Below are 23,655 nucleotides of genomic sequence, written 5' to 3' on the forward strand. Positions count from 1 at the left end.
TAATATATGCTCTCGTCCAATTGTTGGACTTTTTTTGACAACTTTTCATACCTTATAAATCCAGTAACATAAAAACTGTCTTTGCATTTGCAGTACCTCCCGCTGCCACCAGATGTCAGGAGCGTTCTTTCAGGATCAGTTTGTTTCCGACGTGCCACATAAATACCGCAGTTATGTATCAACACTGTATTGGGCTGAAAAAAGAAAAGAAAGAAGGCATCCGATTTTATTTAAAGTCAAAACATATCTTAGTTTTGGAAATTATTTTTTTCCCTTTATTTGCTGTTCTCAACATTAATCAATGCAGATATTAAGGATAGAGACATGCAGGCTTAAAATAAAAATAGTGCAACTAAATACAGATTAAGCAAAACTGCAGAGTATCTTAAGAAACGCAGTATTGTTGTTGACACATTCATAACCTCAAAGACTTAATAACTGCCTCCTGTATCATACATGCTAGCTTTGAGGTTTTGGCCCACTCTTCAGTTCATCTGGAATATACTAGATTATGTTTATTAAACACTTTTGAAAGGTAATGCTTTTATTTTAAATCGATTGGATTTTGAAAGCATCATTGCAGCATTTTGATTTCTTTCTTTCAAAAGTCATTTTGATCAGTTTGTTTGTTTGATGCAGTTTTCGCCAAACATCAGCTGTCCAAAACATAAATGGCATTCGTACGCAATTTTTTTTCTTTTTCTTTGGCACAGTGTGTTCTGGAGTGGAACGCACACCAGAACAGGAGCAAATGATTATTTGCTCATTACTTTGTGGAATCTATGACAAATCAGAAAGAGTTCCTGCCATGCAAACTAACTCCCACCCCTGACCTTTTTACTGTTTTGTAACCACAAACTTTGGTGTATTTTGTTGTATGTTTTATGATAGACTGTCGTGACGCGTTGCTTAATTTTGAAGGACACCTGGTTCTCCTGGTTCTACAAATTAAAACCTGAAAAGTGTGCATTGTCTCTACCGCCTTTTCAATGTGTGACCTCCTTTCTTTCCGAAATGGATTAAGCTCAGTCAAATTGAAAGAAGAGCTTCTGTGAACACGAGTTTTCAAGTCTTGAAACAAATTCTCAGTTGGACTATGAATGTTTAGGGTTGTTAACCTGCTGGATGGTGAAACTTCACCATCTTGATTGATCTCAAGTCTTTGGCAGCCTCTAACAGGGTTTTCATCCAAGATTGTCCTGTATTTAGCTCCGTCCATCTTCCCGGAAAAGCATCCATACATCATGAAGATGATGTGCAATGTCAGTTTCCCTCAATTCATAGCACTTTGCATTTTGGTAAAAAAAAAAAAAAAAAGGTTCACTTTTGATTTGTTGTTACAACGCCACTTGGCAATACATCGCCTACTGCTGGAGAGCCTGTTTGTTTTTCCTTGTACTTGTAGGTACATGAAAACTGCTTTTGGTGGAAATAGCCTCATGGTGTGGTCATCATTAGAGGCCATTTAAATAGTAAGAAAAGAAATTCTGCAACCAGTGGGCAATCCTGTGTCTTCTCACCTTTGGATCAAGCTGAGCCCCAGAGCGTGAGGTTTATCAGAGACCACCTCCAGCGTCACACCAACTCTAGAACTTAGAAGTGGAGGAGATGTCTGTACACCAGAATCAACCTCACAAATCCACCTTGGCTGAAGTCGCTGGTCCCACATTTTGAGACCAAGCTGGTCACCACCATGAGGAAGAGGCGCCAAGCAGTTTCAGTTTTATCTAGTCAGCCTGTACACTACCTACAGTACTTTACGGTTTGTTAAATAAATAAATAGTTATATTGCCAATATGTTGTTTCTTCAAAGTTGAATATTTCATTCCTATTGATGACACCAGATCTATGGGTCTCTGCAGCTTCTCCAGACTCACTGTTGCTCTGTTACATGTGTCTCTAAAGACTCCAACATGCTCCATCTAAGTTGTCTGAGTTGTCTCTCATTGATGTTGTCTTTTGACGGAAATGACGCTGTTTTATTCACAGGGAGTCGTCCGCCTCCCGTTCTCGACACCAAGCCCAGATCGAGCTATTCTGACAGAACTCTGCGCGATGTGCTGTGTGATTGATCAGAAATCTATGGCACATTTTATGCAGGAATCCGCTTGAACAGCTACGTTGATATTTCGCTTCAGTCAGTCCACTTCCACGATCTGGTCTTTGTATCCACAGGCAACATGGGAACTTTTGAGGAATGTTTATTAGAGATGGGAAAAAATGATGTACAGTTGCACGATTCTTCACTAAATAACTACAAAGGTTGTCAATTGGCTAAAAACCCCTGGAAGAAAATTCTAACGTTGTCCACTGTCTGCAGTTTTTATCTGTCCCACAAAATACCTGCGTGTGAAAGTGAACATCCCGCCAACACCTGAGCGCAGGTCGACTGTTCAGCTCTGGATGCAGTATGGAAGAGGCTGAAGTAATGCTCTGTTTGCCAGTTAACTGTCAGTGTTGCTGTGGTGGGTTAGCTGTAGCTACGTTTGCATTACAAATGTGCGCAGAGCTTTGTCAATATTCCGCTAATGTCGAAAAAAATACAATTTTGCAATTGTGGTGTTTTTATTAAGCAAGAAACACAATTAGAGTCACACGTGAAGATAAGTCATTAAAAAAGAACATACATGATCCTCCAACCACTTCCTGTTGTCTTCTTCTTCGGGGTTTGCGGCAGCGGCAACATCCGGTTGTTGGGCACGTGACTTGTTGGATGCAAAAAATTGTTTCTGTTGGACTTTTGTGAAATAAGCCAATTTTTTTAAAAAATCACCTCATCTTAGTGCCAAAACGTTTTTAGCGAAAAACAAGTTGTTGTTGTTTTTTAAATTGGTGTGCATCTATTAAGCAAATTTATTTTCAAAATATCAAATTGGGTAATTATATGAATAAATGAAAATGCAGCTAGTTTTACTGTACTCTACTCAGGTTGATGAATTAAACTGTTCTATCATTTAAATCTGATTTTTTTAAAACTTCGTAAATCAACCAAGCGTGTTCTGTGGTTGTCGCTTTATTTCCACTATTTTTCGTTCTCCTTATTTCAAATCATGACTCTACATGCAAGACGTGAGGGTGACAAATCTGTAGCAGAAAACTGTAAAGCGTCTCTGCGAGAAAACCCTGAAAGCTCAGCAATTTTCTGCGGCTGGATAAATAGAAGTTTTAGAAATCATTGATTCGTCCTTTATTTTAATGAGGAGAAATCCACCGGGAGCTCGGCGGTTCTCTCTGCGGGGCGGACCACGCGCAAGGCAGCAGTTCAAACAAGCATAGAACCGTACGGAGAGAAGTGGATGTTCTTCATGCATTAATGCCCACTGTCATGAACATATATGAGTAAATATATTAACTCATGTACATAGACGAGGAGAAACGAAGAGCGTTTAAACCCCTGCATTTGTTCTCACTCTGTTTGCTCTTTAGTCAGCGGCTGGTCATCTACTTACACTGTATATATATATATATATATATATATATATATATATATATATATATATATATATATATATATATATATATACAGTAAAAATGAAAAAAATGAAAAAAACGCAGGTACTTCATATTACAGTAAAGGTAATATACTGTAAATGAAGCAGAGGACTTGGATGTGAAGGATTTCTAGAGGATCGCCTCCACAGTGGCTGGGGGGAGGAGGGGCTGTTTGGCTACTTCATCCATACAATTTCCATTAAACCCTGTGCACTTTCTGCTTGTGAGAACAGCTTTGCATTTTCAGCGCTTTTTTTGTCCACTATGCTTGTAAATGGACTCTCAGTATTATTGAGCTACCCATAAATGCTAAAATTATTGTCTTTTTTTTTTTTTTTTGCTTTTCTTGTTTTCTGCTCAGATGTTAAGCCTAAATGCTGAATGTTTTTCTTTCATAAGAACACCAAATTTCTTTTTCTTTTTTTTCTTTTTTTATGGACTGCCCTCACAGTTGCCAACACTTTAAATCCAATCAATTAGCTAATAGTCTTTGGTGAGTTTGCTGACTTTCTGTAATGGCATAGCTACTCCCTTGGGAGAGAGCTCTTTAACCATTCATGCACACAATTCTCCAGAGGCCCAGGTACTCTCTTATCCTCTCTTTTCATCCTCAACCTTCGGGCTCTCTATAGGTTTCAAATCTGTATAAAAACAAATATCTCCGACACATTGTTTAAAAAAAAATAAATAAAAATCGTACGCACGGGATCGGTTTCAGAAAAGCTTTCATCCTAACGGACTGGCACAAATCCGCCCCTGAGTGTACGTTAAAACATGCCAAACCCATAGGAGACAATGCAACGCAAAGCTAAAACCTGTCAGCCAATCAGATTGCTTCAAAACAACTTCCTGTTGGGAATTAAACATGGCGCCTGGAGATTCATTGTGTGGACTAGTGTTGAACTGGCATTTTAGATAAAACACAGGACAATGTCGATGGGGAATTGTATCAAAGCAAATAGGTGGATATGTCGGTGGATTATTTGGTGCAGACTGTAATGCGCGAGACCCTAAATCTCAGTTTTCGCCATAAATACTCACGCAAACACAGATACAAAGTTTTCTCATGAATGCTAAAGTGGAGATTACAAAATCTCCACTTTGGTTGGAGCTTTTGTAAATCACTGTTTTTACTAACATTAAACAAAGGTTTTTTGTGTAGATGAAAGGTCAAAAAACATAAAAATGTATTAGTTCTCAGATATTCGGACATCTACGCATTAGGCCTATGATGCTCTGCAGTCTAACACGGTTCCCAAGGCCTGTGAAAGGGAAACGGACCAACAGAATAACAAGTTCTTCACCATGATGAGAAATCACATTTTCATCCCTTGCTTCAACCTGGTGTGTTGTTTGGTTAAAAACTCAATGTTTTAATGTTGTTTTGCATTTGAACCAAGTACACATAGCTAGCTAAAGTCTGATCATTAGACATTTCTCAAAGAAATGTTATGCAAAGCTGTTCAGGCCGCTGCCCTCGCTGTGCATGGTGGCTCGATAGAGTTGGTTATTATTGCGTGTCACATTCTCAGCTCCTTTAGACGTTTTCAATTGTTGGGTTGATCCTTGACATTGACACTTTTAGGCGAGCAACTGTTGTGTTGTGACACTGCGTTCGAATCCCAGCTCGTGATCTTTCTGCGTGGAGTTGTCAGCGGTACGCATTGGAAAGCCATCAGAACTCTGAAGTCTATAAGTCCTCTGAGCCGGTATATCACTGGAGAACAGTCTACGTGCCACAAGTGTCCCCAGAGTAAAGGTTTCATTGAGAAAAACAGGCATGAAGGGTAAGGGGGCGCCCTGATTAAATGGGGGTGGCTGGCAGTCGGCCAGCTGCAAAGAGAGGGCAGCGGCAAGTGAGAGAGGAAGAGTGTGTCATCAAAATGATTGGTTCACCTTTTAGCCAATCGGGAAGCGGGACCCTGTTCGCTCATCCATCATTTCCTTCACAAAAGGCTCTCTATGGGGGAAAGGGAATTTTAAAAATGGAAACTTGTCACGGCAGCTGAAGCATTCACTTTAGCATAATAAATGTGGAGCCCTGCTGATGCATAAAACATTTCACTGTGAGCTAAAGTTGATCATAACTGTGCTAAAAGTGAACCCAGTTACAGCTACAGTAATCACAGCACTTGAATGTTTAGTTTTTTTTGTTTATTTGTTATTTTTCTAGCCGTTCTGTGACGTTATCACTGCAAAGGTTTGTTATTTTATGACCAACTGTGGCTGGGCGATAAATCAATTTGATTCAGTGAGCAAGTTTTCAAATTATTTTTCAATTTTTATTTTTTTCTTTCTGTAATATTGTGTTTGTTTTGGTTTCCATAGTTCAGAGGGATGTTTTACAGATTCTCCTGGTTTTGACTTTAAATTCAGGTCAGCTCACAGAAAGAATGATTGAAACAAACTTTTCAAATGTAGTTTCTATTTTTTTTTATTTATTTTTTTTTAAAGGAAAAAAAAAAAAAGTGAGCCGGGAAAAACATTGATTAAAATTGGAAATCAAATTTGGTATAACAAGAGGCCTGTTAAGCCGCATCACCCCACCTTGTGACCAGCACTAAGTATAACGTAATTCTGAGGTGGAATGGAAATAACACATTTCAATTCTTACAAATAAAAATCTGTAACGTGTCCTCAGTGGATTCCCAGTCAACTTTACCAAACAGCTCAGACTGATTGGTCGAAGCAAATTCCCATCAATATTCAAGGGCTGTACTTTGATTAGACCGTTCAAACGCATGAATAACCGTTTCTCCGTCTGGTTGTATATTTGGGAACATTGTCCTTCAGTAAGGAATTCCTCCAACCTAGTCTCAAAGGTTTTGTATCCTTAAACAGGTTTCCATCAGCTAACCAACCTACTTGAACAAAAAGTACTTCATCGTAGTGTGTTCCAGATAAATACTAAAGTTTAATACAATTAATAAGGATTCAACCAACGTATTAAGTTTCCTTCCTGGAACTAATTAAACTTCCTCTGAAAGGTCTTGTGCAGTTCTGGAAAAAGAGAGCAAAGGAAGATGGAAAGATATCCAGAGAAGATGAGAAAGAGGCCAGAAGGATAACACCGAGGACAGAAAGTTATAAAAAGATGAGGGTCAACAGGGGAGCAGAAGGAGAAGACGGGAGGAAAGTTTTGTTCTACTTAATGCACAAGGAGACGGTCTTGTTTGTAAGGCCTGAAGCTGGGACGGGGTCTGAATGAAACCCTCCAACAAGGTTCCCAACTAGCACAGCCCAGTTTGAAGTGTTGCTTAATAAAGCCTTTTGTGTCTCCTTCACCCTTCATTATCTGAGTGTTTCATGAAAACATTCAAATGAATGATGTGTTTAACATAAGATAACCAAGTAAAAGAGGAAAAAAAAAAGCTATGTGTTCATAACGTAGCGTTCAGATCAAACCGACGGTGATGGTCAGAGCGCATTCAAAGTCCAGCTTGACCCAGTGGTGTGTGGGGTTGGAGCTGGGAACGATGGGAACATACTGTTCCTTTCTCCCCAGGTCCCACTTTTACGTTTGCTCTCTTCACTCTCCTGTCCTTTCGCTGCCTCACTTCTCTCCATTTCACCTTCCTCCACCCATTCAATTTCTTTCTGGCTCCTCTCCATGTGTCCTGTTTGCCACTTCTCTCTCTCTCTCTCTCTCCCTCTCTCTCTCTCTCTGTCTCTCTCTCTCCTGATATAATTTCCTCCAAATTTCATTTTACTTTTTTCTTCTTATCAGCTGTTTTTCACTGTATTTTCTCTCTCCTTTGTTGTAATTTTGGTCTTTTTCCTCCTTTCTCTGTTTTTTTTTTTTTTTTTTTAAGATTTATGTAGTTGGTTGGATCGATCATTGGTTTGTTTCCTTTGAACTTCAAGTTAATCTCCACCTTGTCTCCTCATTTTACCCTTTGCTCTTCAAAGCTGCGGTATGTAACTTTAAAGTTACACAAAGTGGACAAAATATGTTTTGTCCGTTTTTGCTAAAACCGTCATCATGTCTTGACAGAGTAATATGAGACAGAAAACATGTGAATAGATTGAGTTCCTCCACCTGAGCTGCTGTTGCCATCTGAAGAAATGCACAGCTTCCAGTCAGAAACAGCCAATCAGAGCCAGGAGGAGGGTCTTAGTGCTGTCAATCAATCTCGTGTATTTGCTCTTCAATGTGCTAATGGTGGAGAAAACATTTACTGTTACTGGAAAACCGTCTTTCCACCGTCACTGGAAGTCATGCTAACTAGCTCTGCTATCAGAGAACAAAGCAGTAGGTGGGGGTAGGAATGACCACACCGAGAGTGATTGACAGCGCTAAGACCCGCCCACTGGATCTGATTGGTTGTTTCTAGTTAACACAGGAAAAGGCAGAGGAGCTAGTTTTTCTTTTCATGGATTATCTCTCATAACACGTTGTCACAACACATTGAAAGTTTCAACAGATATGAAAAAAAAATTCTTTATTAAAGTCACACACTGCAGCTTTAAGGACGTCACTCCCTCTCCATTCGTTTCCTATTGAGCTTGTGTAATGAGGCGACAATCAAAATGTGAGTATGCGACATTCTGAGCGCGTGGACAGGTTAGCGACGCGACACAAAAAAGCAACAAAAAAAAAAGTGGTCAACTTTTGTAGCTGCCGCCCTCATCGCGTGCTTCACAGATGGGCACTGATAACTTGTGTGCTCATTGCAAACTGGGACTCGTGCAGAATTTGGGCTTCGCATGTCGGCCAATGTCAGGAGAAGAAAAATGACTCAACGCAATAGTGCTGCAATCATCACTGCTGCGTCCTACTTCTGTAAGTTTAGGTGGAACGCTATAAATATGTTCACACCGCTGTGCAGATGACACAGTGTTAGTGACAAAGACATGGTAACAAATGACATGTATAAATAAAACTGTTGTATTTGACTGCATGTGTTGGACAAGAAAGGTGTTTATTGCACTGGACTCGCTCTAATATCTTGTAGATTTTGGTGGATTAGTAGTTCCGTCAAAAAATTTAAATAATGATAATAATAATAACCAACCTTTTGACCCTTTCCCCACTTCTTGATCTCCGTTATGAAGGACGTACAAAGGCAGCCAAACAATGAGGCTCGTTTTGGACAGAAGAAATATGCATTCATGGAAAAGCCACTCAAACCCACCGTCGTTTCTGATTGTCCTCCTCTAATTAGGCCGAGTATTGGGAGTCCTAATTCAGTCCCCGGGTGATGAGCGGCCGTTCCCGCACCTCCACTTCTCTGAAATGACTAATCACGATGCTTTCTCCACTTCCCCATCACCGAAAGTGACGGTGCTGGAAGCAATAATAATGAAGAAATGCTTCGGCCAAATTTGCATTCAAGAAAGTTTTATAATCGCCAAAAAGGAAAGACAAAATTCTCTCGGAAACAAAACAAAAATCTGTTTGAGGATATTTGTTGTTTGGATATGAGGCTTTCTGAGAGCTTTTTATTTTTTATTTTTTTGAAGTCACTTCTGAATATTTCTTCTCCCAGGTGGTTGGAGGAGAGTCTCTTTCAGCTGCAGCCGTCATTAGTGACTCTGTTTTGTCAAATCAGGCAGTTTTCAAAAATGAGAGAGTTATAAAAAGAAACGAGTTTATTTACCAGTCTTACCTGCATGGTATCTGCTGTGAGTCTAACATTTATCCAGCTGGATAGATAACGCCCCTCGGTGGGCGTTAGGCAACCTGGGACATATGGGCTTGATGCGCCTGACTTGCCTTCCCGTTGACTGTCCCTCAGACCATGGCGGGTTGCCATGTCCTGTGCCTTCCTGAAGTGAGGAGTTTTGGCTTCTTCCCTAAAGTATTAAGATCCTGGATTGACGTTTTGAGGGTTTCTGTTTAATTTGTAAAGGTGTTCTTCCATTAGGGTGGACACATTTGTTGGCACCCTTACTAAAGATGTATAAGCAGTCTTAAAAAGAATGCATTCATTTTCTTTATGTATAGCAATTTAATAAAATACAAACTTTTATTTAAGAACAGTCTCGGTGTTGCCAGAGTCCCAGTGGCATAAAAGTTTGAGCCTCTGACAAACGTTTTAAAATAAATGTATTTATTTTATTCACACTTTTCAAGATAAATCCTGGAAACTTCTATTTTTTAAAGGGACAACATATTTTCCAAGCACACAGTGTCATTTCATAGCATAATCAAGAGACCATGTCACCGTCAGTGGTTATGAAAATGCTGCATATATGAAATATGACTAAAGGAAATTTGACTTCATAATTTAACGCTCTTTGTGAAAATCCGCCTCCAGGAAGTCACCACAACATGGCGTCTCTATTAACTCTTTAACAATGTTTTTACCAGCGTTTCACTGAGAAGAAGCTGATAGCTGATAGCTTCACCAGGTGTTTGCTAGTTGCTGCTGGCTAGTCTGAAGGAGCGGAGTGGTGGCGTCCCAGCGGAGGTGGATCTGAGAGGTGGAAGCTGTTAAACCTGGAGCTGCGTCTTGAAGGCGGGGCTACGTCCACCCAGGCGTTTTTTCACAGCTGAATGGTTGCCATGGGAGATTAAAGGATTTCTCAAACATGCATGAAAGAATCAAAGCAACACTCCAGGTGTGTTTTTGATGAAGGAATAACATTATGATGTGACGTAAAGCTAAAAAAAACTGGATTTTACATAACGTTGCCCCTAATGATACATAATTTTGTTGTTGTTGTTTTCTGGGACGCAAACATGACATGACACAGATTCTAATTCCTGAAAACGTCCAACTCGGTCCAGATGCTAAGAGGCAAAGTGAAGCCAAACTGGTGGGATGTTGGGAGCAGAGCGCACTGTGTTGATAACTGCTTGCTGTTCTAGTTTTTTTTTAAGCTACTGTCCAATAACCTGGATGAGGATCAATATTTATTGATTAGACACGTAAAACCATAATTTCCAAACCACCATGTTTCATTTTGAGGTAATCAAGTCTTCCCTCAGCAACTATTTAGAGACTCTCTGAAATAAAGACGGTATATAAAAAAAACATTTCTTTGTATTTATTATTTATTTCCAAATTTGACCTTATGTGAAATATTTTTTTGTCTTGCTATCATGTTGTGTAAAATTGATTAAAGCTCAATTAAAAACTGACTCAGGAAGAGAGCCGACCTCCAAGTCCTTCAATACAAAATACGCCAAGCCCTTAAACTTTAGGGGTTTGTGTTTTTATCGTGACTGTAAATGATCTTCTTCAGGAAAAGAAATCTATACACGTTCAGTTTTGCTGTTTGCGGGACCATTTGCTCTAATTTAAACAATTCCAAGCTTTCCCTTCCCTTCTCTCCTCTGGTCTGCTTCGTCCTTGTCTCCGTCCCTAATTCCTCGTCTCGCTTTCTATACTGCTGATTCTATGACCAGAATGCTTACTCCACACACCCAATCAAGGGCCATTAGCTCAGGCCAGCGCACTCCTCTTCCTCATCCTTTTTCTCCCCACTGCGCTCCTCCTTTCCACTTCCATTAACTAGCCAATCAATTAATACAGGTTGAGCTGGCGTGGGTATGAGCCAAAAAGAGAGAGAGAGAAGGGAGGAGAGCAATCGTCTAATTAGCTTGGATGCCACATCAGCTTGCTATATGTCTCGGCAGCAACGCAACCCGGCTTTATTTCTTTCACACTCTCGTCTCAAAGGCCGGGAAATGATGCGAAATGTCTGTACTGTCGTCCTGAAACAAGTCAGACGTGGGCTGCGGTTACGTTACAGGTATCGTTGGATAATAACTTTTGTGAAGAGAACCAGTCAAGGTAAAAAATAAAATAAATAACACATCCACAATAACACTTTATGAGCGTGATTGTAGCAGCCAAACGCTGAAGAACAGAAACATAACGGGGTGAGGCAAGTGGACTTTGAATTGTTGATTTCGATACTTAATGTCTGTTGCTGCCAAACAACCAGGCCTGTCGCTGTCACACATTTTGCTGGACCAAAGCAGAACTGAGGGAAAAGAGAAAAAATCACTGACGGGTAGAGGCGGGTACTCTGAAAAGGCGTGAAGGAAAGATCGCAGGGCTAAAGGAAAAAGAGCCGGTCTGTTCAGCGGGAGAGGCGGAGCGGTGTGGTCTGGGGACGCTGCTGACAGATATGAGCAGTGATGACAACAGGACCTCGCTCGGCTCGGGGCAGGACGGCGGGGAATCGCCGGGGCGACAGGGGTCACGGCGGAGCCTGACACCAACTTGGATCCATAAATCACAGCCAGCCTGAAATCTGAACGGGAGGGCGCGTGAAAAACGGCAGAAACGTTGAAGCACCTAAAGAAAGATGAGTCCTGGACCTCTGCTGTCAGCGACGACGTGTTTTGTTTTGTTTTTCCAGGCAATGCAAAACAGCTTTTTAACTTTTTCACAGTTTGTCACATAAAAGCCAGAGGGCATGATGTATTTGATTAGGATTACATGAGACGCAACGGGAGAAAGTAGTGCGTATTGGAAGGAAAGTGATGCATCGTTTTCCAACATTATGTTCACTTAGACACCCTTCAGAGATCCTGTGCGACCAATTCCTTTCACATGTCCTTAGAGGTTTGTTGGCAAACTTTAGTGAACAAACAGCATTTCTTTAAGGGTTGGTATTATGTATTTTCCAGGCACATGGTGCCATTTTAGACCACAATCAAGTATCCATGTTACCTTCCGTTATAAAAATGCTCTAGATCATATATGATTTGAAAGAAATTTGACTTCACCAATTAATGCTGTGGAATTGGGGCGTCTGTCTCTTTAAGAAGCTCCTATTCTTACTGACACTCGGCTTTCAGGATCACAACAACGTTTCTGTTTTTGCCGTCGAGTTTTCAGTGCAAATAAAAACTTGTTTTAAAAACTAACTTACGAATAACAACAAGATCTAAGAACTTGTTTTATGTCAATAATTAATGAATATTGATTTATAAAAAAAGGTTCTACTTCCACTGGCAGTTTTTTTCACTTATAACATTGGAAAAATTTAAATGTTATAACTGGAACAATCTGCTAGTGGAAGTAGTTCTTTATTTTTAATGAATATTCAAGAAGTATTGACTTAAAACAAGCTCCTCTATCTCCCTACAAAGCTACTTGTAAGTTAATTTTATCTGATTTCCAATGAACTAAGATATTTTTACTAGAAACTGGACTAAAAAATTGTCAACGTGTCGCGGCTCACAAATGAAAAATACAAAACAAAACAAACAAAAAAAAAAAAAACACCAGCCAAAGTGTCAAGTGTGTATAAAGTTAAACAGGTTAAATAAATGCAGGCAGCGGTGTTTCTTGGTGTGGGCAGTTGCCCAGGGCTGCATTGGAAAAGGGTGGGGCAGCCAAGAACTGGTTGTGTCTTGAACAAGTTTACAGTGAACCACGCTTTCTGGTGAATACCGAGAGGCTGGATTGCCTGCTTAAAATAATAAATATAATAATAATAATAATAATAATAATAATAATAATAGTAAAGTTAAAATAGAATATAATTGGTTGAAGCTTTTTGCCTCCAACCAAAACAATTCTTTTGGATTTTGACTTCCTAAATAAGTCTGGCCTGAATCTTGACTTAGAAATGTTGCAGAATATGAACCGGCAATAATCTCTCTGCGCCTCTGATCTCTCTCTCTCTCTCTCTCTCTCTCTCTCTCTCTCTCTCTCTCTCTCTCGTTTCAACCTCACAATAATGTCTCTGCGCCTCTGATCTCTCTCTCTCTCTCTCTCTCTCTCTCTCTCTCTCTCTCTCTCTCTCTCTCTCTCTCTCTCTCTCGTTTCAACCTCACCCTCAGCTCCGTGGCTTCGGCCTGCTGAGTGAGATCAGAGAACAGTCAGAGTGAGGAGTGGGTGGAGGGAGAGTGGGGGTACTTTAAGTGGGAGGTGCCAGGGCTTCCTGCGGGGGTTGCCTGTGTGAACGCTCCCTGAATGACAATGCTGCGCATCAGGGCCTCGGCAAGATTCCCTCAGTAGTGCACACACACACGCACACGCCTACGCACTCTTCTATGGAGACGGGTTGGGGAAAGCTGCGTGGCCATGCAGCGGGAGGAAGAGCAGCAGGGGCATCCCGGAGAGCGGGAGTACGAGAAGGCAAAAACCAGAATCACTCCGATCGCTCCGATTATCCGCCGTCATCGATAAGCGCGTCGTTTGTCATCCGGCCGCGGTGTGTTTTCAATCACAGTCCGTCTCCTCCCGCAGCGCCACCTCCACTCCACTCCCCCGTCTCACCATTTCACCACCACTACCACTCACTCTCACTCTCTCCTCTGCTGACAGCAGGAGCCGGACCTGATCGCAGCCAGTCCGTGAATCAGAGGATGAGCGACGATCCCGTTGTGACGTGAAAAAGACACGCCGGCATTGTTCTGAGATGTAGAGTTTGATGAACATTATCATCATTTTATTTTTGTATAAGTCAAAATTTGAAGTCCCTGTTATGTATTTAGACTAAACTGCAGCACAATATTGTCACATTTTGACTATTTTTGTCCTCCACTGGACTGAGAATCGACTATGTGAGGCAGCTGAATTTCCTTCTCTAGATACTAATATGAAAGTCGCTAGGCCTGAAACGATTAATCGGTTATTGAAATGATCTTCAATTGTTAATTGAAGTGCACACTCAAAAAGGTGATTTGCTACACAGAACAACATATTCAGAGTAGCGTTTAAGCCATATATATATATATATATATATATATATATATATATATATATATATATATATATATATATAATTTTCTGTTGTGCTATTAAATTTATAGATGGTATTGTGTGTCAGGGCTCTTTGAATCACTATAGTTAATTTCAGAGAGCTGGTTGATTAGTTTGTCTGGTGAGCTCAATTAAAGGAAATCTACTTCAGAAGGATGTTCCACATTATTAAGCAGGCCACAGGTTTCAAGCAATATGGGAAAGAGAAAGAATCTCTGCTGACAAAAATTATCAGAGAGCGTAGTGCCGTAAGACAAGGTATGAAAACATTAGATATTTAGTGAAAACTGAAGCGTTATCATCGTACTCTGAAGAGATTTGTGGCTGATTCAAAATAAAGATGGGTTTGTACAGATGAAGACATAATGAGGAAGGTTTCTGTTAGACTAATTTATGGGATTAAGAGAGCAGCTGTTAAAATGCCCTTAAATCGGCAAACAGTTATTTGAAGCTGCTGGATCCTCCAGAGGCTTGTGGTGCATCAACCTATTATTGGGCCCCTAACCAGAGCTCACAAGCAGAAACGATGGCAGTGGACCCAGCCAAACATGAAAATTAATTTTCAAACAGACTTGTACACTCATGACTGCTGTGCAACCCTGGATGGTCCAGATGGACACAGTAGTGGATTGGTGCTGGACGGCCACCACATCCCAACACGGCTGTGACGTCAGCAAGGAGGTGGTGGAGTCATGCTTTGGGCTGAAATCATGAGGACAGAATCATTGGTCGGCCCCTTCAGAGTCCCTGAAGGTGTGAAAATGACCTCAGCAAAATATATGGACTTTCTGACTGATCACTTTCTTTCATGGTTCAAAAAGAGCTGAACCTTCAGTAGCAAAATTACCTTCATGCATGACAATGAACCATCTCATGCTGCAAGGAAAACCACTGTGTCATTTGAAAATCTGAGAAAATATCACTTGCATAATAATTTGGAACACGGTGTGTGTGTATATATATATATATATATATTTTGCATATGAGGTAAACCTTCTTTGTCTGTAAATAATGTTCCTCCTCCAGTGGCTTCATAGTTTTAGCCTCACCTTGTTTAAATACCGGAAAACTTCTCCTCTTAAGAATCATTTGCAGGCCAGTTATTAGTCAGTTAATCCAAGAAGCAACAAACAGGTCAGTCCTAAACTGTACTGGTGTTCTGTCAAGCTGAAAAGGCTGAGATTTTCACATGCTGATGCTAAAAGTATATTTTGTTGCACTCTTTGCGATAAACGATACACTGAAGGAATACAATATTATTGCATTTTAGTCAACAAAATGTTTATTTTCTTATTTGAGAAACAAATTGAATTATTTGTTTACTTGCGCCTTGTGACGCCTGTCAAAATTTGCGTTACAAAAAGGCTGAAGTGGATAAATGAAAGAAGTCGTAATTGTTATCCGATTAATCGGTTAATCATTTAATCACAGCTTAATCGGATAAAATCAATCTTTAGTTGCAGCCCTGAAACTGACTCCACCCACGTCTTATGTTAACAAAGACAGAGATGCTGTGCATGATGGGTACCAAACCGCAGGTTTACGTCGGGAAGCTCGTCCCGACACAATCCACTCCTCCTCTTCTGTGGAGTTTGTTGAGACTCCGTCTGGTTGCAAAATATTCATGCGAAGCTCGGCCTCGGATGATGCATCCTAGATATCCGCCATATGGCCCACTTTCATAGTTCCTCTAACAGCCCTTTGGAGTGGAAACAGAGCTTCCAACTCCGGGTAATGAACAGCCAAAACTGGTGCGGAGGGCTTGGGGGGGGGAGACGACGAACGGCGGGTAGAGCTGGAAAACGGCTTTCTGAGAAGAAACAGATGGTGGGAGGGACAGTAACTAACCCACCCGTGCACAATGCAGGTAATTGCTTCCAAAAGAAAAGGCACGGCGACATACGGTGCTTTAAACTCGTTTTTATTTGCTCAGCATTTTGGACGGCACCTGCAAAAGAGAAAACTTGATTATTTTTTTCTTTTTGAAAACCTCAGAGGAATCTGGATGTTTTGGCACCAAGGGCAGCGTCAACCGAGTTGGTTCATTTTCACAAGACCTCCGTCAACTGCTTCCTTACTTTGACTTACGACACATTTAGCATGCTGCTGTTTTTTCCCCTTTAACTTATTATGACAGAAAACACTTTTTGCAAACAGGTCCATCTCCGTTTTGTCCTCTCAGGCCCATCAGCTTCAAAGCAGCTCGGAAGCCTGAGCCAAACCTTCAAAAATAGCTTGGAGGAAGGAGAAATAACATGTTCCTTTTCATTTCCACCCAAACGAAAAAAAATAGGACAAAGCTTAAAACTCTCTCTTATTTCCTCTTGAAAGTTAGTTCTGCTTCTTTAGCTGGCAGACGTTTTCTGACATTTATTAACTGGGAGGCCATTCAAAATCACGCTGGCTAAAAACTGATCGGATGTCTTGAATTAGATTTTACTCTGTTTTTAACTCAAAGATGGTTTGCAGGGAACGACACTTGAACATACATTTGTTAGACTTGGCAGTGGATTCAGAATTGCATAACGGCATCAAGGATGGAAATGGAAGGACAAAGTATCTCTAACGTCTTTTAAGCCGCAGTGAGCTGCAATGCCATGCAAAGCTACTTATTTCCCGTCAGGTTATTTTCACATATTCTCAATAAAATGTTTTTTTTTTTTGTTTTTTTTAGTAAGATTTAATGTTGCAGACTGGGTATTTGCAACATTTGCAACCCAAAGAGTCCTTTTTGAATTTAGTCCAGCTAAGCTTTTTTTTTAGAGCCACAAATATTCCACGACCTTCTGGGAAAAGATAACTTCTAAAGTTATAAAGATAACAAATATTTAACAAAGAAAGCTTGTCATTTGTAAAGAAGCAAACACTTATTTGCTGATGTATTCTATTTTTAGAGGGGAAAAAGACTAAATTCAGGCAAAAATATGTATGTGTGTATATATATGCGGACAATTAGTTGGGAAAACAATAAAAACAATTTCCAACCAAAATATTTCTTTAAAATATGGACATTGCTGGTACTTTTGCTACCAATTCTATTTTTTTTTTAAAACAAGCTGAAAAAACCTGCTAAACATTTTGAGGACTGTTACGATCTGTGCAAACCATGCAGCCCTTTGTTCACACAAAACACAAGACTTTAGTGAAATGAGACAAAAATACAACTTTTTTATTTTATTTTTTTGTGGCAAAAAATTGCTGAAATGTGAGTCTGTAGATGTGCAACGCTGGCAGAGAGACGTTCCCCAAACCCATGCCAGTCACCAGTCAGCCTGTGACAGGATCCCTGTAAATCTTCCACAGCAGAAATTTCACTGCGATCGACTTTAATTTGCCACCTCAGGTTATTCCAAACAGCCACTCCTCCTCTTATGGCAATTGCTTTTTTTTTTTGCTTTTTTTTTTTTTTTAGGAACAAAAGGCCCTGAAACGCACCACCATGAGAGCAAATCAATACGCTTCTACAAAAAGTAATGCGTAACTTCAAATATATCAAATTGGACTTCTTCTTTCCTTGGGGTCTTAACTAATGTTTGATGATTTGGCGTCTCTTTTTCTGAAAGGTGAGGCCGGACGTCGCACCTTGCCGCACAGGTGAAGCCGTCGTAGCGTAACTGCGGCGCGCTTCGGGGAGCGGGTTGGGAGGCGCCGAGCGTCGTGCGCTGCATGGCGTGGCCACGGATTTGCGCGTGGCGCTCGGTTCCCGTCAGACCGATCGGATGCTCGGAACGCGGCGCAACCCCGACTTGAACGCGTTAGAGAAGAAGGAAAAAAACAAAAACAAAAGAAAAACCCGCAGGAGCATCTCCACTCGTCGGGGTCTTTCGTTTACAGTCTCCCTCCCCGCATCGGAGTCGGACTGACTATCGTTGGTTGACTTTCTCCCCGTGGGGGGTGGGGGGGGGTTGAAGGAGCCGGGGGCGGGGGATGTGAGAGAGGCGCCGAAAAAAGAAAAAAAAAATCCTAAAGAGGGAAAGGGAAAAGGTAGCGCGCGCATAAACGGCAACGGGGGAAGGGAGACGCGAAAGCGACGTCGGACCTGGCTGGCCGCCTCTTTCGGGTTTCAGGAGCGTCGGGGAGGCGGGGAGGTGAGAGAGGAGAGGAGGCGATGCTGCTGGGCGGGGATGGTGCTCGGTTTCTGCCCGGCGGTGGAGAAGATGCGAGCTGCTGTTCCGGCGCACCTGCACCGCCGCCGCCGTCGCGTTTTTCGACCGAGAATTGATGATGGTGATGATGATGCTGCCTCCATCATCCGGATCCTGTTTGTCTGGGATTCTTGTTCCCCCAACTCTGGATTATAGATGATTATCGTGGACATTATCTTTTGATTTATTTATTTTTTTGTTTTTATTTTTTGTTTTTGTTTTTATTTAATCAACTCGGGGTTGGCTTTTTTTCTTCCTTCCTTCCCCTTCTTCTTTTTTCTTTTACGCAAGGAAGAGAAAGACTAGTAGACTTGAGGATCGGAGTATTTTCATCTCCAATTGCGCGCAATCACGCCCAAAAATCAGTGACCGACGCCTTGTAGAAGAGGAGGGGGGGGGAAGAAGAAGCAGAAGAGGAGGAGGAGGAAGAACAGGAGGAGGAGGAGAAGGTGGAGGAGGAGGAAGGGGGGATGCCGCACCGTCCATTACCAAATATCAACAAATGTCACCAGGCTCGGATTCTGGGGAAGCCCCCCGTCGGTTGACGTCTTTGCGTGTACGCGGAAAGCCGCGGCGGCAGTGAAAGGTGGCAGCGGGAGCCACATCAAACACTGCGGATATATGGAACAAGAAGAAATGAATTATTAAAGATTTCACTCTTATCTATTTTTATCCGGCTGAGTGTGTGTGTGAGTGTGTGTGTGTGTTGGGGGGGAGGAAAGAAGAAGAAGAAGGGGAGATACAGGGGGAGGAGGAGGAGAGAAGGTGGAAAAAGAGGGGGTTGGGGGGGGAAGACAACTGCAGATCCTGACAAGATGCAGGGAAAAGACGCAGTCTGGAGCCGGCCTGCTCGCTGGAGATGGATGCAATACTACTTCTCTCAATGCACAGCTATGCATTCTGATCGCGTCTGAGGTGATCGATTCATCCGCCTGCGTAGAAACGAGAAGCGACTGCTGACTTTTTTTTTTTCTTTTTTCTTGTTGGAGCGGCTTTTCCTGATCAAATATAATGAAATAAGAACAGCATGACAGAGAGAGGAGAAGAGAGGGTGATGCCTTGATAAAATATTCATTTTTTTTCCTCTAAGAGAACTGATTGTACAGAAATTATATAAACACATTGCCGTGTTTCATATCCCGTCATATTCCAAAAATACACGATAACTCGCTTTTCTTTCCTTTCCGTTCCTTCTCTTCTCTCTTCTCCCATCCCTCCCTCCCCTCCTTCCTCTCGTCCTCCCAACTCACAAATGGAGGTATCTTCTTGGCGCTGAAGACCTGGGGAAGGAAAAAAACAACACACACACACAAACAAATAAAACAGATCTAGATAGAGTTGGAAGGACAGAAAGCGAGAGACAGAGACATTCTGCATGTGTCTTTGGAGCCGAGGCTGATGGGGTGGTGGCATGTGGAGGTGTCACTCTGAGGTTTCCCCCCGGCTCCTTCCTAACCTCTGGCGTTTGGTGTCTGCAGAATGGCGCGCTTTGGAGACGAGCTACCCAACAGGTACGGAGGAGGAGGAGGAGGAGGTGGTGGTGGCGGTGGTGGCGGGGGTGCCGGCGGACAAGGGGGGCCCGGCCGCGGCGGCAGCAGGCAAGGTGGGCCCCCCGGGGGGCAGCGCGTGTACAAGCAGTCGATGGCCCAGAGAGCCCGGACCATGGCCCTGTACAACCCCATACCCGTCCGGCAGAGCTGCCTAACGGTCAACCGCTCCCTCTTCCTCTTCAGCGAAGACAACGTGGTGAGGAAGTACGCCAAAAAGATCACCGAATGGCCATATCCTTTCACAGCGGGCCCACCAAGGTACCGGCGGGGGTGTGTTGGCTGGAGTGCTTCGGCTAAGGTGTGGCCTTAATGTGGCGGATGAAAGTTCGGAGTTGTGTGTAGATTTGATGTTTAAAATGCCTGCGTGTGTATGCAATGAGCTTCTGCGATGCACTTTCCTGTTTGAGTTTCTTCTGAATGAATCGTTCTGCTGAAGATGATACTAGTCGCACTGATGAAGATGCATCTCGTTCTAGAGCATTTACCCAGTTAGCAACGTGTGTGTGCGTGTGAATGTGCGTGCGTGTGTGCGTGTTGGTTGCTGTCAGAGCTGAGTGCTGATATCAGCATTATGAGATGTATAGCGCCATTCAACCAGAAGGTAAGGGAAATGGCTATTTCCCATTCTTATCCGCTCTGTAACTACCACTGACTCTAGAAGTGGCTTATGGTTTATCCAGCAGAAAAAAACAACAGGCTAAAAAACTCTGAAGGCTACTTATGAGAACATGGCTGTTTTAGTATATGCATGTCTTAAACAATTGTATACAATTTAGGGCTGGAGATACTGCTGAAAAATGTATCACGATATGTTTCGTTTCAGCCGATACAGATAATTATTGACTTGTTTTGTTTTGTTTTTAAATACTGCCAAAGTTGACAATATTGTTTTGTGTTTAAGCAGTTAAAAGGCACGGGGGCTAAACCTATAATTGCCACTGCAAGTTACTCAACAGGTTGTTGCTAGGTAACCATAGAGTGAGCAAGTTAGTTGATGTCATGCATGTTCACACCAAACGTCAGGTGCGTCCGGTTCACATGCCAAGTCTATGTGATGGCGTGTTGAGGGCCGCTGTGGCATGTTTGTCAAGAGCGTCCAACGCGTCCGAAGCCTGGTCCCCACAAGGGGAAACGCTGTTTTTGGGTCAGGGGTCAGATTTAGGATTAAGGTGTGAACTGAGTTTTGGTCAGGGTTAGGTATGTAATGGATAGGGTTAGAGTAAGGTTTAGGCTGTAGAAATTAATGGAAGACAATGGAAAGTCCCTACAAAAATAGCCACACAAACATGCGTGTGTGTGTGTGTGTGTGTGTGTGTGTGTGTGTGTGTGTGTGTGTGTGTTGGCAGTTGGGGTTGTGGGGAAAGAAAGTACCTGTGTGTTTAGAATGAAAGTGACTCTGAAGTCCATTATTGTACCAAGAGGACATATTGTAAAGATTCATGTAAAGATTTAATGAGGAGTTAAAGCAGTAGAACTAGCAAGAAAATGTCTAAAAACTAAAGAAAAAAAATCTTTTGGCATAAGCAGAAAAAAGATACTAAGCTATATGTATGTTGCCTAGATAGGCAATAGAGTACAAATAGAGTTTGACTAGAGACAGGAAAGACACAACTCTTCATGTGTCAATCAAACTGATAACTAGTAGCAAGAGTAGGTCAGATGCTAGCAGGTTTCAGTAGTTTAAGTATTTAGTAGACGATGAACCAGTGGATATTAAACAATCAGATGGAGACGCTGGCAGTAGCAAGGTTGGTATCAGCTGACTTACCCAGGTTAGCTAGTTCACTGTGGCCAAAAGCGTAGATGTGTTTACTTAAAGGACAAGATCAGAAGTATCTTAAGAGCTTCCTGATATTGTAGTTATGGCCCAACTCAGATTAGTGTATGTTGGACATTTTAAGACCTAAAAGGCAGAGGGAGTAGGAACAAAATCACAAAACTAAGCAGCCAAAGATCAAGGTAAAAAAAAAAAAAAGTTTTAAAGATAGCAAATAAAGGGAAGATATCATGTAAAACTGACTTTTTTTAACCTTTAGATCATGTTGTACTGTTATTCCCTCGTCAAAACATCCCCATTGTTGCTTTGATTTATTCATGTTTGTTTTAGGAATCCTTTAATCTCCCATGGCAACCATTCAGGGGTGCCTAAATGCTTGTTCATTCTCCGTTTTAGAGCTTCGGTTCTTAGCTGAGCTTCTGCCTCACACAGCATGCCTCCTCCACTCAGCTCCTCCAGACTAGCGGCAGCAGCAATTAGCAAACACCTGGTGGAAGTGCAACTCTGGTGAGTTTAACATACAACGCTCCGAAGAATGGTTGTAAACAGCCTCGGCATGGAGAAACGTTGTTTTGATGGCGTGCTGAGGGGGAACGTCTGTAAGGGTAGCAGCTTCTTAAAGAGACGGAAGCCAGTTTCAGGTGTTTGATGGAAAGTCAAATTGCACTTAAAGGGGCATTTTCCCCTTTTAGTGCAATTTGTGCCATTTTATAGAACAGTCAAGTTACTATGTCACCTTAAGTTGTTATAAAAATGCCAAATATTTCAAATGTGACGAACATTTACTTAGTAATTTAACACCTTGAATTTGGGCCTCTGTCTCTTTAAGAAGCTCCAGTTTCTTTTTGAAACTCCGCCTTCACGATGTTGTCACAACATGGCTTCTCTATTAACCCTTTAACTACGTCTTTACCAGCGTTACACTGAGAAGTAACTTGTATTATGAGCTCAGTAGATGCATAGTTCTGCCAGGTGTTTGCTAATTTCTGCTGGCTAGTCTGAAGGGGCTGAGTAGGGGAGTCATGGCAGAGGGCTGCTCTGTGAGAGCTGGGAAGCTTGGAAACTGCAGCTCATAGGAGGAGCTGTGCCTCAAAGGCGTTTAGCACAGCTGACTGGTTGCCACGGGAGATTAAAGGATTCCTCCCGTAAAAAGAATCAGCAACACTCCAGGTACGTTTTTGATGAGGGAATAACATTACAACACGATGTAAAGCTCGTAAAAGTTTATTTTAAATAAACAACTAAATGGACATAGTTACTTGATTGTGCTATGAAATGGCACTATATATGCCTGGCACATACATAACACCCTTTTCCCCCCACCATCCTCCCTTAAATTAAGATTTGAAGAGAGAAGCATCAACTGTGTCACTACTACACTAGACAGGTTTCCCTGAGAGAGCACACTAGCATTAAATGCTAGTTCAAACTACATTCTGGACGGTTAGCTTCTCCAGAACCATGAAGTTTGACTCTGTCGTTGTTCTGCTTGGTTGTCGCTCATTGTCAGGCAGTCTTTATTCACCACACCTGCTTACTTACTCAGATTAACGGAAAAATAGAAAATAAAATAGACATCAGTATTGTCCGCAGGCTGCTCTGGATCATTTTTTGCACTGGAAGTGAAATTGGTCTTGAAAATCTTAATAGTTTTTGGGTTTTTTTTTTCCACTTTTTGACATGTAAAAAAAAAAGTATTATTAAAAATAGAATCAATTAAGACTGTGTTAAAGTGTTTACAACGTTCACTTTCTGATCTGAAAATGAACCGAGCATTTCCCATCATGCCACCATCTGTACAGAGCCGGGCTGTCGGCTGGCAGATGCTGTGGCTTCTTTCACATGAGGCCCAAAGGACTTCATTATACCTCCCTTCCCTTCCCTTCGCCAGCACTTTCACATTCCCTCTCTACGCTCCTTTCATGTTCGCCTCTCCACCGCTCTCCTTCGTCCTGCAACCCGTTTTCTTTAAATGTACCCTCCTCCATCTTCTTTCACTTTTTAAAAAATATGATTGC

The 23,655-nt window shown here is 41.8% G+C and overlaps 1 protein-coding gene across 2 annotated transcripts in view; it reads left to right on the forward strand.

Annotated features, from left to right (window-relative positions):
* cacna1ab (calcium channel, voltage-dependent, P/Q type, alpha 1A subunit, b) overlaps positions 1–23,655 on the forward strand; it is a 177,069-nt gene that overhangs the window by 23,358 nt on the left and 130,056 nt on the right. For both annotated transcript variants that reach the window (XM_044114791.1, XM_044114792.1), the window contains exon 3: positions 19,789–20,091. In XM_044114791.1, the coding sequence (XP_043970726.1) occupies positions 19,789–20,091 (303 nt within the window). The remainder of the gene's footprint in view (positions 1–19,788; positions 20,092–23,655) is intronic.

Source organism: Gambusia affinis, linkage group LG04 (genome assembly GCF_019740435.1).
Source record: "Gambusia affinis linkage group LG04, SWU_Gaff_1.0, whole genome shotgun sequence".
Taxonomy (NCBI): domain Eukaryota; kingdom Metazoa; phylum Chordata; class Actinopteri; order Cyprinodontiformes; family Poeciliidae; genus Gambusia; species Gambusia affinis.